The sequence below is a fragment of the Delphinapterus leucas genome, chromosome 1, assembly GCF_059928025.1.
Source record: "Delphinapterus leucas isolate spDelLeu-1000000601 "Yukka" chromosome 1, BTC_Dleu_Yukka2, whole genome shotgun sequence".
In the NCBI taxonomy this organism is placed as follows: Eukaryota; Metazoa; Chordata; class Mammalia; order Artiodactyla; family Monodontidae; genus Delphinapterus; species Delphinapterus leucas.
In genome coordinates this window covers 182,050,536-182,063,537 of record NC_143129.1, presented here as the reverse complement: position 1 = coordinate 182,063,537, position 13,002 = coordinate 182,050,536, and the positions used below count along the sequence as shown (strand labels likewise).

General features: G+C 47.7%; 1 protein-coding gene across 10 annotated transcripts in view; it reads right to left on the bottom strand.

The window, feature by feature from the left end:
* The window catches only part of MTOR (mechanistic target of rapamycin kinase), a 117,362-nt gene that overhangs the window by 25,305 nt on the left and 79,055 nt on the right, over positions 1 to 13,002 (bottom strand). For all 10 annotated transcript variants that reach the window (XR_016389009.1, XR_016389010.1, XM_089901306.1 and 7 more), the window contains exons 31-36: positions 8,477 to 8,577; positions 6,669 to 6,784; positions 5,346 to 5,423; positions 5,051 to 5,158; positions 1,760 to 1,885; positions 1,539 to 1,670 (exon numbers count right to left, since the gene is read on the bottom strand). Coding sequence is in view for 8 of the 10 variants with exons in the window: in XM_089901306.1 (XP_089757432.1) it covers positions 1,539 to 1,670; positions 1,760 to 1,885; positions 5,051 to 5,158; positions 5,346 to 5,423; positions 6,669 to 6,784; positions 8,477 to 8,577 (661 nt within the window). In the remaining 2 variants the exon portion in view is untranslated. The remainder of the gene's footprint in view (positions 1 to 1,538; positions 1,671 to 1,759; positions 1,886 to 5,050; positions 5,159 to 5,345; positions 5,424 to 6,668; positions 6,785 to 8,476; positions 8,578 to 13,002) is intronic.

Sequence of the window (13,002 nt, the reverse complement as noted above, 5' to 3'; positions counted from 1 at the left end):
ATCGCCTGATGTCTTCCTGCAGAACGGGATCTGCTTTTCCCCATTTCCATCTGCCTCAGACAAAGCAGAGAGTACAGTCCTTATTTATGGAGGAAGAACATAGTGCTCAGAGAAGTAAAGTGACTTGTTCAATAGCACAATTATTATTAAGTAGTCCGTTTTCTTGGAGTAGCTCCTGAGCTCTTACTTATGTGGCATCTCTAGCTCCGGGCTTGAAGTTCAAGCACCTAATTTTAAATAGATTTCTAAATCTTTAATCCACGTGGTTTTATGGTCTCCCTCCAGAATCTGGGTTCCTAAGAAAAGGCCATAATCCGTGGAGAAGTTGGGCTGTGGTCCTATGTTGAAAGAAGCCACTCCTTGGTTGAAATATTAGCCAAAACCCTCCTTCCGCCTGCCTTCGGCAAGACATTCAAAGACTTGGAGGCTACATGTAGGAAGGAAACCAGACTATATTCAGATCCAGCACCTTCTGTTTTTCTCATTTGCCTGGAGGAAGGTCAGGCTTTGAATCAGAAGTGCTCTGGCCTGGGAGGCTCACAGAGACTAAACAAAACAACCCCCCCTCAAACAACAATAAAAGAAAAAACCCCAAACTGCACATTTGGAGAAGGACACTTGGGCCATGATATTTGAAGTATGCCCCAATCAAAGACCCAGTGCGTGGTGCAGGGCTGTGGCTCCCACTCTGGGTGGCATTCAGAGTCACAGGATCCAGCACCCACAAAAGAAATCAGCTTCTGACAGAGCCCAGGGATCTCCCAAGTAAGCCTTCAGCCGAGACTCCACTGCGATTTTATCACATCTTCCACAGCCACAGCTCCAGCGGCTGCTCTGCATTCCTTTCTCATCTCAGGGGCACTGTGGGGACAACAACAGGGAGAGGAGAGCTGGGACTCCCTCCTCTGTCTCATGAGGACGATGATGGGGGAGCCAGAGCAGGCGGTGATTTTGCCTCCAGGGCCTACTTTTTGTTAATCATCACCATCGTCCAGGGAGATTGTTTTAAAAAATAAAAACAAAAAAGAAGCCACGTCTATTTCCCAAGGACCTGTCTGTAAATAAAGTCAGAGGAATTCTACACTGGCTCCAAGGTGGCTTCCCCACTGGGTTCAGCATCGCACTCTGGGTGTTGCTGCTTCTGAGCCCAACTGACGACAGGAGAGGAGACGAGAAGCTGCAACACCGAGCTGGTCTTACGAAACTTTCAGTCTGTGTTTTCACAAACATGTTTTTTTGGGTACTTCTCTTAGGGGGAAAAACAACACAACCCAGAAACTTTTTCTGTGTTTTAGCACATTCTAGCTGCTAGTAAACAGAACTGCGATCGCACTGGGTGGTTTGATCAATGGTGTATGTGCACCTCCTTGAACATGATTCACTTTTTGAAATGAGGCCAAATAGCCTCCTGACAGGAGGGAACTCCCTGGCATGGTGGTTTGGGCGCTGTTTCCTTTCGGGCCTGGAGGAGGCAGCGAGCAGCAGATTAGGTGAGCATTCTGGAGAAATGTGGTCTCCTGCAGGATTCCAGCACAGACCTTGCGAGCGCTCTTCCACATATTTTTCATGTAGGCGTAGGTCACCTGGGGGTGAACTGTTGGCAGAGGGTGGTCAAGTTGCCGAGATGGATCAACTCCCAGGAGCAGCACTAAGGTCTTATGAGCAAGAGCCTTCAAAACAAGAGGTTGGGGTTATACACAGCACTGGGCCAGGAGCACCCCCTCAGACTCCCACCCTACCCAACGGTGGGGACACTCACCAGCCTGCCACTCTTGCCACACAGGCTTGCATACTTGAGCCAGGTCCTCATGTCCTCGTGAGGGCTGACCACTAGCGACCGCACCATGAGGATTTTCTGCCAGTCCTCCACAATACGCTGGCAGCCCTGGAACGTCCAGAAGCGAGGATTAGACACGTGCTCTGCTATAACTTAACCCCTCACAAGCAACAGTGAAACCCACCCTGAAACAAAAAAGAGATTCATTTTCGTAATCTTATCTTTCTCAAGTGAAGGGTACTGTGAGTGAAACACCTCTTAGGAACTTCTCAAAATTCGAGAAGCAGTACAGCAAGGACTCTGGAACCTGAATCCTGGCCCGTCCACTGTACTACCTATGTGACTTTGGACAAATTACTTAACCTCTCTGTGACTGATCTGTAAAATGGGATAAAAATGGTACCAACTTCATGGGGCCATGGTGAGGCTTAAATGAACTAAATTATTTAAATTTCTTTTCTGAATTGTAAATAATGTATTTTTAGCTTTAATTTTTTGCTTCAGTCTCTCTGGTTGAAGATGCCTATCACTGACAAAGAAATTAAATTTAAAATGCATCATTCAAAATTTAAAAAACTAATTAAGTGTAAACAAAATTGAAATAATTAAATTTTCAATTGATGTTGTTTGAAAGTTGGTGGTGTTTATATTTCTGAAGTTATCAGAGCCTAAACTTGCACTCAGATCTTGACCTTGCCTTTCCTCTACATTTTTATTCGTCTCAGATCAAAAACTGCACATAGAAGGGAAAGGGACTCATTCATTCACACATATAAATTCTTTTAAATTAAAAAGAAACAAAGTGAATTAATCATTATCAAAGGGGCTAAGCTAATTTTATATCAAAAGACTGTTGAGAATAGAGCGAGCCTCTCCTCCTCCACCTTCCTGAGAATAAGTCAGATTCAGAGACAAACACCAGGGGAGATGGGTTTCTGAGATCACTTCATCAGAGAGTTCCATGAAACCAAACAACGAGCTGTCCTCCATGGAGGTAAGTCTAAAAGTCTAGCGACAATGGTTGCAGGCTTTTAAACATGACAGGACACAATCTGAGCCTGAATAAAGAACCCAAGGCAAGGAAAGACCCAATGCAAGTAAGGTTGACCTCTCAAACTGCCCCGCGGGAGCCACTGGCTGGGGAGTTCAGTTTAATTGATCGCAAAACGGCACTCTTCCAGCCTAGGCAGTTGGTTGAGTGTTCTGACAGCAAGCCATCCACAAGAGCCAAATTCCTACCACAAGGTTAACGCTGTATTTTTAGGCCTTGGACCATAATTTTCTGTCCTGTTACGTGTAACGACAGTAATTTGCCAAGTTAGAGAAACAGAAAAAAGTACACCGAGCGACTGTTTTGGTGACTTCTCATCACCTGCTAGTTTCTCCCAGACGCTGAAATCACTTGGCCCCTGAAACCTAAAAGCAGCTTCCTGTCTCAAGGCAGGAAAGTCCTGGAGGCCTAAGATGATGATGGCATCTTGGACACAGTCACGTCAAACACGGGTCCCTTCTGAGACTCATTTAATCTACCCCCCTTCCAAGTCTCTATTTTGCCCACTTGTTAGAATGGCAGAAGATTCATCAGATCTCTGATTTGGAAACTTCACCTCATTATAGGCACTTAAAAACACCAGGGTGTGTACAAGTCAAGTGGGAAATTCTGGCTTTGTGGAATTCCTTTCTGGGGTTCAATGGACAATTTTCCATCAAAACATTCACTGGGCACTTCATAATTGCTAATAAAACATGTGAAAGAACAGCATGTGCTCATTTCAGAGCATAAACGACTGTATTCATAGGCAATCCTTTGCCCCGCTCTTTTCCTTTCCAGTGGAATGTGCCCAGAACTTCGTGGACAGGAATGCAACTTGGAGTCAAAAGGCTCTGCCACAGCCTACTGAAAAGTTGGAAGCACAAACCTCAACTTGTCTGGGGACAGAATTTGGAATTAAGTGTGGATTGGGTCAAGAGGAAACAGCTTAAAATCGACGAAGGTTGATTATGACAAGCAGGGGGACAAGTGGCTTCTGGAGCAGTGAAGGATTTGCCGACAAACTTCTCCTCCCTACTCAAAGAATGGGAGAGCTGTCCTTTCCAAGGACACTTAAGACTCCTGACTCCCAGATCTGGAATTGACAGCTCCTCAAGCTAAAATGATCAGAATGTACAACGAAAATACTGATGGAAGACTTGGAAAAGTTTCTCGATGAGGGGAAACTTCAGTGGAAAAAAGTCTGCACAGAGATTATGGGATGACTATGACCTGAGGAACTGTAAATGGCAGGGGTTAGTAAATGAACACATCAGGCCACCCCACTTAAAGGGCTGGATGCAGGTGGTCAGCAAGTGGATTTAGAGCAGTGGTTCTCAGCGTCAGTCACATCCTGGAATTATCTGGGAAGGCTGAAAAGATACTGATCCTGGGTCTATCCCCAGAAATTTTGTTTATTTGGTCTGGGAAGTGGTCTGGGCATCCAGATTTTTAAAAGCTCTCCAGGGCGCCTCCCTGGTGGCGCAGTGGTTGAGAATCCGCCTGCCAATACAGGGGACACGGGTTCGAGCCCTGGTCCGGGAAGCTCCCACGTGCCGCGGAGCAACTAAGCCCGTGAGCCACCACTACTGAGCCTGTGCTCTAGAGCCCGCAAGCCATAACTACTGAAGCCCATGAACCTAGAGCCCGTGCTCTGCAACAAGAGAAGCCACCACAATGAGAAGCCCGGGCACCACAACGAAGAGTAGCCCCCGCTCGCCGCAAACAGAGAAAGCCCGTGCGCAGCAATGAAGACCCAACACAGCCAAAAATAAATAAATAAAATAAATAAATTTATTTTTTAAAAAAAGCTCTCCAGGTCATTCTATTGTGTGGCTAAAGTTGAGAACCACTGATTTTGAGGTCAAGATTCTCAACTGGCTGGCCATTATGTCATTTATTAAAGATATTTTCTTTTGGGAATTCCCTGGTGGTCCAGTGGTTAGGACTCTGCGCTTCCACTGCAGGGGGCACAGGTTCAATCTCTGGTCGGGGAACTAAGATCCCACAGGCTGTGCAGTGCAGCCAAAAAAGAAAGAAAGAAAAAATTTTCTTTTCTTCCTAGAGAAGGGTAAAAAGGAGGCCGAAAAAGAGGTCATTGTCTCGCAGCTAGAGGCCTATTAGGTGAGAAGCCTGTGGGTGTTCTGCTCTGAATGCAAACGGAACCTCTATGAGGAAGCAGGAAGCTTCTGTTGAGCAGGGGAGGAGGGGGCAGGCTAAGCGGGGCTTTCTACCAGGCTCACCTGCAGTCTCTCCCACCAGATCTGGCGGATGATCTCCCGGCGCTCGGGGACAAGTTTGTACTGGATGACCTCCTCCAGCTCGGACAGCATGTGGCAAGAAACCATGGCCTGATGGAAGCAAATCGCATTCCAACTTAACACAGCGTGAACAATTCGAAAGCCAGGCTTCAGTTCAGTCATTCTTTTTGGTCCCACAGGCATGCTCTCAGCAGCCTGTGTGTCCTCACGAGCCCACTCTGCAAAAAGAACTGACATGTGCTTCCAACCCTGCACCGTGCAGACGGTCCACACTCACCCCATACGCCCGGCTGTAGCTCTCTCCTGCCATCGCAGTTAACTCAGCGTCCAGCAGGTCCCGGGCTTTGTCGATGCACTGGAAGAGAAAAAGAGAAGCCCTGGAATTGAGCTGTGGACTTGGGAGCTGAGGGAAGGGAGGGCTGTGATTTTCAGGCTTCCCGACTAGCTGCAGAAGTTACCTGTCTCACTGAAATCCTAGTGATGAAGAGAAAAGTTCACTGAAGGAGGGAAGAAACCTTTTACCAGATTTGAAAGCCTAGAGAAGAGCATTATCTGATTTCTCAGAAAAGACAGAAATGTATGGCAGCCAAAAGCTTAACATCTTAGATCCTGTTTAACAAAGGAAGGAAAATTCGTGCTTAGAAACAGAATCACTGTTTTCTTGCATCTCAAGAGGACAACTTGTGGATCTACCTTCTTTCAACTTCTCCATGCTAGGCATGCTGGTAAGAACAGACTGTGCAAGCACTCAAATGGCCCAGCTGGTTGTCGCTGGCTTTTAAGCGCCTTGTCCTCCTGAGGAAGTGCCTCTGAAATTGGCAGAAGAATGCCAATCCTCCCCATGTAAATGGGAGCTTTTGTGCCTGTGACCGGAATGACCCAGGTCTCAGTTCTCATCGTGTAAATCAGAGCTTGGGGCGGTGGGGATGCCATAGGACTGCAGTTTGAGTCTTCTCTGTTTCATCAATTAAAACCCCTGCACGTGGAGCTTTTCCTTTTTTGAATGTTTAAGGTTAATATGACTATGTCCCCATCTGGTAGCGCTCAGGTCATTTACCCAGGCACCTCACCCAGGACAGTCGGGCGCCTGACAGGCTGGATGCGGTCACCTCGGTATTTCATTCTGCAGGACAGCAGAGGATTTCCAAATCAAGTGCTAACTTTCCTAGAAGGTAACCAGCGTGTGACACGCCTGCAGAGCCAGAAGAACCTTGTGACTGATTTCTGCTGCAGAAGGGGGCATGCTGCTCTCTGAATTCTCCTTTGGTAGAACAGTTTCTCTCTACCACAAGCAGTGCTAAAGCAACATGGTAAAAAGGATGCAACGATGACCCAAGAAGCCAACTCCAAAAGCAATCTAAACGGTAACTTCTGGAACACGTGTCCCTCTCTCAGAGCAGAAAGTGGCCCTGGCTGATATGCTGGGAGTCATCTTCTTACCGAGCCTTGCACTCCAAAGCCATTCTAACGAGGCCACAGAGCCAAACGCCAGAGCTGAAGTACAACAGCCTGTTTACACAGGCGCCACGTGCTAGGCGCGGACGGGGTGCACGTGATTACCTTCCCTTTGTAGGTGGTCTGGGTACATGGAGGTTTGTACCTGCTGCGCCAAGGAGAAGAGGTCCTGATGCAGCGCCAGCACGGCTCTGTAAAATGCCCCGTCGTGGGTATCCCGAGGGATCATGCAGGTGTACTCCTCCATGCTGTCCCACTGACCTACACGCACGCACACGCACACACAGAAAAGCATTAGGGTGGTCAGCCTGCTGGGCTAAAGGCAGCATCTCAAATAGGCCTTGTCACTGTTACTTGAATTTAGCTTGGGGTTCGAATAGGACACACTTGAGCCTGCTGTATACAAATCCTGCAGAGAGCCTCTACACTCTGTGAGGCTGAGAGCCAGTTTAACAAGGCCACATCTGTCCTCCAAACACAGGCCTCCACTGCTGCCCCAGGGAGTTCCATGAAAGATGGAAGGAGTCACATAAGCACAGGTCAGGAGGGTGCCACGCAGCACCTCATTAACCTAGAGAACTTGCCCAGCTTTCTCTAGGTGAGATGGAAGAGCTTTCTTCCCAACCAACGGAGGATCTCACAGTTCAATGGTACCTTGGACATTACACTTCCCCCTAAACAACTGATATGGCCGTTATCCGGACAGGGGGCAGGATGAGACAAACAGTTTGCTTGTCTCACTCTGGTAGTACCTTTGCCTCAGAGGGAGGAGATAAATATTTTAAGAGGCTCTGTTACAACAGAAAGATGGGCTAGGTCATAGCACAGTAGTGTCATATCAGGGCAGACTGGGGAAATGGTGGCATCTGGAAAGACACAGTCACTTCCCCTGCTGGGGTGAGCATGTATCAAATGCCAGGATTTCCAAAACCATCTGCAGGAAAGATACCAGCTTCATTAGCCGCAGACTGCAGGGCTGCTGATTTTACGAGGCCTTTTCCTGCCTTTCACTCCAGACCACTGGTGCATCCATTCTCTATGCCTCTGGGCAAAAGCAAATAACAAATGATGACTCCTCAGGAAGCAGTTTGGTTTTGAAAAACGTTCTGGATCCAGCTCAGAGCTCATGAAAGGAAAGGATATAAGCTCTGTGACCCAGAGGGTGAGAATGGAGGTGGATGTTATGTAACCTTCCTCTGGACTCCACAGGTGCAGCTTCCACCTGGGACATCCATGGGCCCTTTCCCCTCTTACTGAGAACATCCCTAGAACAGACACTGGGAATCCTCTCTGCTGGGGTCTGATGTCAGAAAACGACACTTGTCTGTGGGAAGTTTTTAGGAAATCGCTGCTTGAAAACACTCAGGGAGCGGGAGGAAGCTGTCTGAGTGCTGGGCAGCAAGGAGGAGAACAGAGGAAACAAAACTGCCAGAATGTTTATAACTGTTGGAGAAGGTGAACAGCATATAGGGGTTCATTATACTAGTCACTTCTGTATTTGTTGGGAAAATTCTATAATAAAAGTTAAGAAATAAAAGGAGATAGACAGCTGACTTCTCTCATTATTCCTGTAGGATAAAGACATGTTGGTGGAGCTCCAGCAACCATACTGGATCATGAGGTGGCGACCCCATGCACAGCAGAAATATGGAAAAAGGCTAATGATGATGGAGCCAGATTACAAACAAACTTCACTAAATATCTCAGTTTTGATGCCTGATCACTGTTTTCCTTGGCCTCCCTGTGAATAGCCATTATTAGACACATCTAACAAAGTTAGTCAAAGTCATGAGATAGAAAGGACAGATGGAGGAGGGAGAAGTGGGCGTGAACAGTTTTATGCTTCTATAGCCCTGACATCTCTGTCTGCAGCCACAGTGCCACACTTTTCAGATGCGAGCCCCCAGCCTCACTGTCCTCACCTTGACTGAGTGCCTGGGAGGGGAGCCTTACCTAAACCCCATGCGGCTGCAGCAGCCATCCGGGCCATCTTGGCTTGGGTCTCATCATTAACCAGGGTCCACTTTTCACAGCACTGCTGGTGGAGCTGCCCCCTGAAGAAAAGGAATTATACAGTCGGGTTAACAGATATCACCTCCATCTTTCTCTCTAGCCCCTTAGGTTAGCTGGAGGCTGTGGAGGAACTGGATGATAGGGGCCTGCCTTGAACTGGGAGCCTTTAAAGAAAAAGTACTTTTGACTGTGTGATATAATTGAGAAGTGACTGGTCATTTGTTGTTTCTATGTCCTGGTGGCTCATAATTTGTCTGAGAGCGAGTTTATCTAAGATAGGGATCGTGTCTAACTAGGTGTGACGTGAAATGTGAACATCTGGCCCCCTTCATAAATATTAAATAACTTTTCTCCTATGCCAATGAACTCTGGGCTCTTTCCCTTTGGAAGGCCTACAGAGAAAGCCATCTGAAGAGACACATCTGGACATTCTTTTGGGTTCCAAGCTATAGGGAGAATTGGCTTTTAAAAGTATTATACCAATGCTTGCAGTCTGAAATGAAACGCAAATGCAATCAATCTGCACAGAGGAAGAAGGTGCTACAATGGTCACATCTACCAGAAATCCAGATGTTGCTCACTCTCAGAATTGCGCACAACTACCGTGAGTGTGGGTGTGACTAGGAGACGCTGAGATACGTATGATGTTCAGCAGACTCTGATACACAGAGAGAGCAGAAGCCCTCAAGAAAAGATGCCTGTTGGCTGTTAAAACTGCTGCCCTCCCATGTTGCACTTCTGAAGGAAAGGAAATAAAACTCTGCTACTGGGCAAATACGAGCTCCTGCTTTCATGTGAGCTTCAAGACTCAGCTAGGAGACTCCTTAATCTTTCCTGCTTTCTGAAAGAGATGCTGCAGGATCTTTTAACTTGGTATTGGGAGTGGAGTCAAGAGAAAAGGTACAAGTTCCAAGTGGCCCAGCTCAGAAGCCTCGTGGGACATGAGCTACACTGCACTATAAGGTGACATGGGGGACAGGGAGCGGGGAGGCGATAAAGATGTTGAAGGGATCTGGGCTGGGCTCACCGAGAAGCTGACTGCTGACCACATCTAGGAGAACTGCTCGGGGCCATTATCCAGCATCATGGCCTGGCAGTCATTACCTTTCACTGTCTCTCTGTCACAAGGTCAAGAGAGCCAGGGATGCAAGCATTCTAGCTCAATACACAGCCAAGATAAAAAAGAGGAAGTGGGCAGCCATCCTGCCCTGTGCACTTACTGAAGCTCAGAGACAGCAGCTGGATGAACCTCAGTGTTGTTTTCCTGCCGTCTAAACTGAGAAACCTTCACTCTGGGTCCTGCTGGAGGTTATCTTAGAGCAGCAGTTCTCAGATTGTTATGTGCATCATAATCCCATGGAGGGCTCCTTACATAGATTGTTGGGTGCCATCCTTGAGTTTCTGATTCGGGAGGTCTGAACTGGGGCCTGAGAAAGTAGATTTCTAACAAGTTTCTAGGTGATACTGATGCTGTGATCCAGGGGCCACAGTTAGAGAACCACTGGCTCAGAGCATAGAACAGCTCCTCTGGGCAGCACATTTTCGCTGGGGTCCTGTCTGGAGGTAAAGGAAAGCGACATGATCTCTGAATGCTCCTTCCAACCCTAGAACTCCAATTTGTACAGCTGGTAGCCGTAGGCAATTCAGCCTCCCTCTGCTGTTTCGTCAGGACCCCCCATTTCTGTGTCACAGGTCTGGGATTTAGCTTTCCTCTTCATCTCGAGGCAGGGAGCGAGTTCAGTGTGAAACGCCACTAACTGTTAACTCCAGAGACAAAGCAGGGAGCAGTGCAGAATCAGCATCCTGAAAGGCAGCCCCGCCAGGGGGACACAGGCACCGACTTCAAGCTGAGGCTGTGTCAACAGTTGTCAGAACCTGGTCGGTGTACACAGAGGCGGGGTTCCTCTCCCACAAACATTTGTTACAAATAAGGATGCAGAATATACTGAGTCATAACTCTCAAAGGCACGGGGGCGAACAAAATCAAATAAATAAAAAGTATGAGACTGTCTGTGGGGCAACCACTAGGAGGCTCTTTGGCACCTCTCACTGACACCAGGGAGGACTGGGTAAAAGGCCCTCCAAAACTCTGACTTTCCCACCCAGTGCAGCAGCAAAAAGTGTAAGGAGCGTTCTTCAATTGGCAACACCTAAGTACTTGGCTGTCTATGATCTCATTCCTGAGGAATCTGCCCTCAAGGACCCAGAGGCCATGAAAGGAACAGTGCAGGGAGATTTACTTAGGTTCAAGTAGCTGCAGGTGTGGCTGGGGAGCTGGGGGAGGGGGTGGCTGTCTCTGGTACTCAGCTCCCAGAGGCTGAGCATGGGGAGCGGGTCTTAGCTCACTGGTAACCCTGGATCACTCCTGAGGGCCACCTCCAGTGAACACCTGCCTCGGGCACATTCAGGATACATACTCAAAGCAAAAGCAATCCAGAAGTTGCACTCTAAATAGAACTGGCTGAATAAACCATATAAAAAACCTGCATATGATCAGGAAAAGAATTCTACTCCTTTCATCTCTTTTTTTTTTTTTTGCGGTACACGGGCGGTACACTGTTGTGGCCTCTCCCGTTGCGGAGCACAGGCTCTGGACGCGCAGGCTCAGCGGCCATGGCTCACGGGCCCAGCTGCTTCGCGGCATGTGGGATCTTCCCGGACCGGGGCACGAACCCGTGTCCACTGCATCGGCAGGCGGACTCTCAACCACTGCGCCACCAGGGAAGCCCTTTCATCTCTTTTTAAAATCTCTTTTAGCCTACTGCATTCTTAGACCCCCTTGGTCAGCATCACTAGCCACTTATACTTTATAGGTAATAATAAAACTGGAACGAATTCAAGAGCTCAGAGGTAGATGGCACTGGGTAGTGCAACGTCAGGAGACCTGGATGACTCTGCTCTCGGGAGACCTCGGGCAGGCTAGGCAGGCTACGTCAACTTCTATGAGTCTCAGTTTCCCAACTGTCACACAAGGAGATTAAACAAAATCGCATATAAAGTCTCTTCTAACGCATCCACGCCAACCCTACTTAACCCACCTAAGGACAGTGGTTGTCTCTAATTATGAAAGGCGGGGAGGGCAGAAAAGGTTTCAAGGAGGGAGAAACAGTTCAGGTGGACCTTGAAAGATGGGGAGAATTTCAAAAAGTAGAAAAAGGAGAAGAGGAGGTGAGCAATTCAGGTCACTGAATGAAAGAATGCAAAGAAAAAAATTCTGTGGGGTTTGGAGAATGGCCAATCAACAGCCCTTTGGTTAAAGTTCAAACTCTTAACGCGGACCATAAGCCCCACATGATCTGGCCCCTGCCTAGCTCTCTTGCCTCACCTCTTACCTCTTTTCCGCAACACACTCGACCCCACAGCCTTGCTGAACTTTCAGAACTCTAAACATAATAATGTGCTCGCTCCTCCTCACTGTCTGGGTCCGAGATAGTTACCGCTTCTTCCTGGAAGCCTTCCAGAACCTTCCAAGCTAGGATTAGGGCCCCTTCTGATATCCCACAGCCCCTGGGCTTCTCCTCTCCTTTAAAACTGTATTCACACTGTGCTACAGCAGCCTGGTCGTCTGCCCTGTAAGCTCTGGGAAGGCAGGGGCTGTGTCCCTCTTGTTCATGCTGTGTCCTCAGGGGCTAGCACAGACACTGGCAATGAGTAAGCGCTCAGTACGACTGGCTGAATGAATGAATGGGGCACTCAGTCCCATATGCAAGAGGAAGTTGAGATAATCTGCTCGTGGGGAGGCAGTACAGCATTCTGTTTGTTATTTAAAACTGTAGTTAAACTAGTTCATGACTGCAGGGTGGCATTTTGTTTTAGCTATTTTAAAAAGCTGCACTGGATGCTGGAAAACGGAACAGGAACCATTTTTCCTTTAACATCCCCTAACAACTCCCCAGGCCAAGATGCAGGCAAGTGTTCTAAATCAAGCGTTACTGTCACTTCTACCTGGCACGCCCTTTCCCTCTCCCCATTCTCCTTCACCTGTCTCCCAACCGTAGACCTTCTTCCAGGGAGAACTGCAAGATCACCCCGTTCCCCACTTCGGTCTTTCAGAGCTGTGTGCTCAGACCACTCATTGTCCCTGGGCTCTCAGGCTCTAGTAACTGCCTGCAACGTGATTGTCTCATCAGCCTCACAAAGGAAGAGGCCTTTTTTTTTTTTTTTTTTTTTCTTTTTAATCTCTGGAGCCTGGCATAGTGCTGAGCCCGTAGTAAGCATTCAATAAAGGTGAAGCACCTGAAGAAAGCAGTCATCTGTTCTTTCCTAAAATCATTAGCAAGAGGTAATAAAGAAAAGAAAAAAAATCAAGGTTGCAGAGTAAGAATATGAAGTCTTCATCAGTCAGTCAAGGTCAAGAGGCAGAGAGAAAACAGCTGTAGATCCCAGGAGCACACCCACACCTGTCCTGTCCCAGAGCATTACAAAGTTTAAGTTAAAAAGAAAGAAAAAAAGCGTCTTTCTATTTA